This window comes from Musca vetustissima, unplaced genomic scaffold, assembly GCF_032173495.1.
Source record: "Musca vetustissima isolate MV318-11 ecotype Yass unplaced genomic scaffold, APGP_CSIRO_Mvet_v1 utg390709, whole genome shotgun sequence".
NCBI lineage: Eukaryota > Metazoa > Arthropoda > Insecta > Diptera > Muscidae > Musca > Musca vetustissima.
Genome location: NW_026875898.1, coordinates 1 through 2,321, shown reverse-complemented (window position 1 = coordinate 2,321; position 2,321 = coordinate 1). Strand labels below are relative to the sequence as shown.

Sequence of the window (2,321 nt, the reverse complement as noted above, 5' to 3'; positions counted from 1 at the left end):
TTTCAATTTTATCATAATTTTACTTTTGACAAAATTCAGTTTTCATAATTTTAATAAATATATCCACCTGCTTAACCCTTAAGGGCTAAACAGAATGCTCACGTTGAGACATCCGTTGCGTTATGTGTTATCGAAAATACAACAACCACAAAGAAACGATAACACAAACGCTCGAAGTAGATGTGCGCTGCGCTTCGGAGTTAAATATATTTTAACTTTTTGCGTGCGTTAACGCGATAACAAAAAACGCTCAGCGCGAACATTCTGTTTAGCCCTTTAAGAAAAAACGCGCAACGCTAACTTTTTGCTTAGCTAAGCAGAATGCTCGCGTTGAGCCATCCGTGGCGTTATGTGTTATCGAAAATACAACAACCACAAGAAAACGATAACACAAACACTCGATGTTGTTGTGCGCTGCGCTTCGGAGTTAAATATATTTTAACTTTTTGCGTGCGTTAACGCGATAACAAAAAACGCTCAACGCGAACATTCTGTTTGGCCCTTTAATACCAAAGACAGACGACAGCCTTAATTTGCATTAAATAGTTCTTAATTTGAATTAATATTTACCCCTGACAGACGAGTGTTTCTGCATTTATGAGCCAGTTTTTTTGTTTCAAAACTATTGTTTGTCTGTGTGTAGGAAGAAAATATTGACATTTTTTACAATATCTTTTAGGATTACATCTTTATGAAAACGATACACGACAGACAGGGCGAATAACAGCTGTAATGATGATAAAACAGCGCCCAGCTCGAGGGAATGTTGTATTTTGCCTTTATTTCTAATTTTTATTTTCATAAACGTAAACAAATTTGACAATAATCAATTTATTTTCTACAGGATTGCCATATTGAAATTGCTTAATTCAGTATAAATTCAGTTTCATTTTGTGCATTTACAACACATAAAATTGAGGATAATGTTCAAGTTAATTTGAATTAAGGCTGTTAATTCAAATTAAGGCTGTCGTCTGTCTAGGCTATAAGGGCTAAGAATGCAACAATATGCAGAATACAACAACCACAAGGAAACGATAACACAAACGCATATCGTTTCCTTGTGGTTGTTGTATTTTCGATAACATATAACGCGACGGATGGCTCAACGCGAGCATTCTGCTTAGCCCTTCATGTAATTTGACATTATTTTCATACAAAAAACCAAAAAAGTAATGTTCTAATTTTATGACCACCTATATAATAGATTTTATAAAAAAAACATATCATTTATTTAATGCATATTCAGATAAACAGAAAGTTAAATGGTTAACTTTATTGAGTATTTGTTTCATCGTTTTTTATATTTATATAACATTGCAAAATGACTACCATTGCAGATTTATTCACCAAATATAATTGTACAAATTGCCAAGATGATATTCAGGGAATACGTGTGCATTGTGCTGAATGCGAAAACTTTGATTTATGCCTGCAGGTAAGGCTACTGTCATTTCATTTTTTATGTATGCTTTTTTATTGGGGTACAAATAAATGAGCGACGACTATGACGCGTCATATTTTTAAGAGAACTTCGCAGGGTTCTCTTAAATGTCACGATATATATGAAGCTTTTTAAGTGTTTACCTTTATTAGTGTTTTGCAGCGGGAGCAGAGATTGGCTCTCATTTAAACAGTCATGCATATCAGTTCATGGATACGGGGACGGCGATTTTATCGGTGTTCCGGGGTAAAGGTGCCTGGACTGCAAGGGAAGAAATACGCTTACTTGATGCTATTGAGCAGTACGGTTTTGGCAATTGGGAAGACATCAGTAGGCACATTGAGACCAAATCAGCTGAGGACGCCAAAGAAGAATACGTCAATAAATTTGTAAATGGTACAATTGGACGCCATACTTGGACTCCAGCGCAGGCTCAACGTCCAACATTAATCGACCACACAAGTGACGATAATGGACCATTAGGCGCATTAGCTCTGCAACGATTACCGCCATTGGACATTACACAGGAAGAAGCAGCTCAGTTAGGATACATGCCAAATCGTGACAGTTTTGAACGGGAATATGATTTTACGGCAGAACAATTAATTTCGAAGATGTCATTGAATGCCGATGACACAGAAGCGGATTATTTACTTAAACTGTCACACGTCGATCTGTATACAAGACGACTTAGAGAACGTGTTCGTCGCAAGCGCTTGGTTCGCGACTATCAACTTGTAGCAAATTTCTTTCGTAATCGCAACTATGCTCAGCATCCAGGGTTAACAAAAGAGCAGAAGGAGTTTAGAGATCGTTTCCGGGTCTATGCACAATTTTACACCTCCGATGAATATGAACGCTTGTTAAATTCATTGGA

At 36.7% G+C, this 2,321-nt stretch overlaps 1 protein-coding gene across 1 annotated transcript; it reads left to right on the top strand.

Annotated features, from left to right (window-relative positions):
* Nucleotides 1-1,318: 1,318 nt before the first annotated feature.
* On the top strand, nucleotides 1,319-2,316 carry LOC133338427 (transcriptional adapter 2B-like; the record flags this gene model as incomplete). Its single annotated transcript, XM_061546603.1, has 2 exons — nucleotides 1,319-1,438; nucleotides 1,597-2,316. Coding segments are annotated over exons 1-2 (834 nt in total), but the record flags the coding sequence as incomplete, so codon positions are not given.
* Nucleotides 2,317-2,321: the final 5 nt, after the last annotated feature.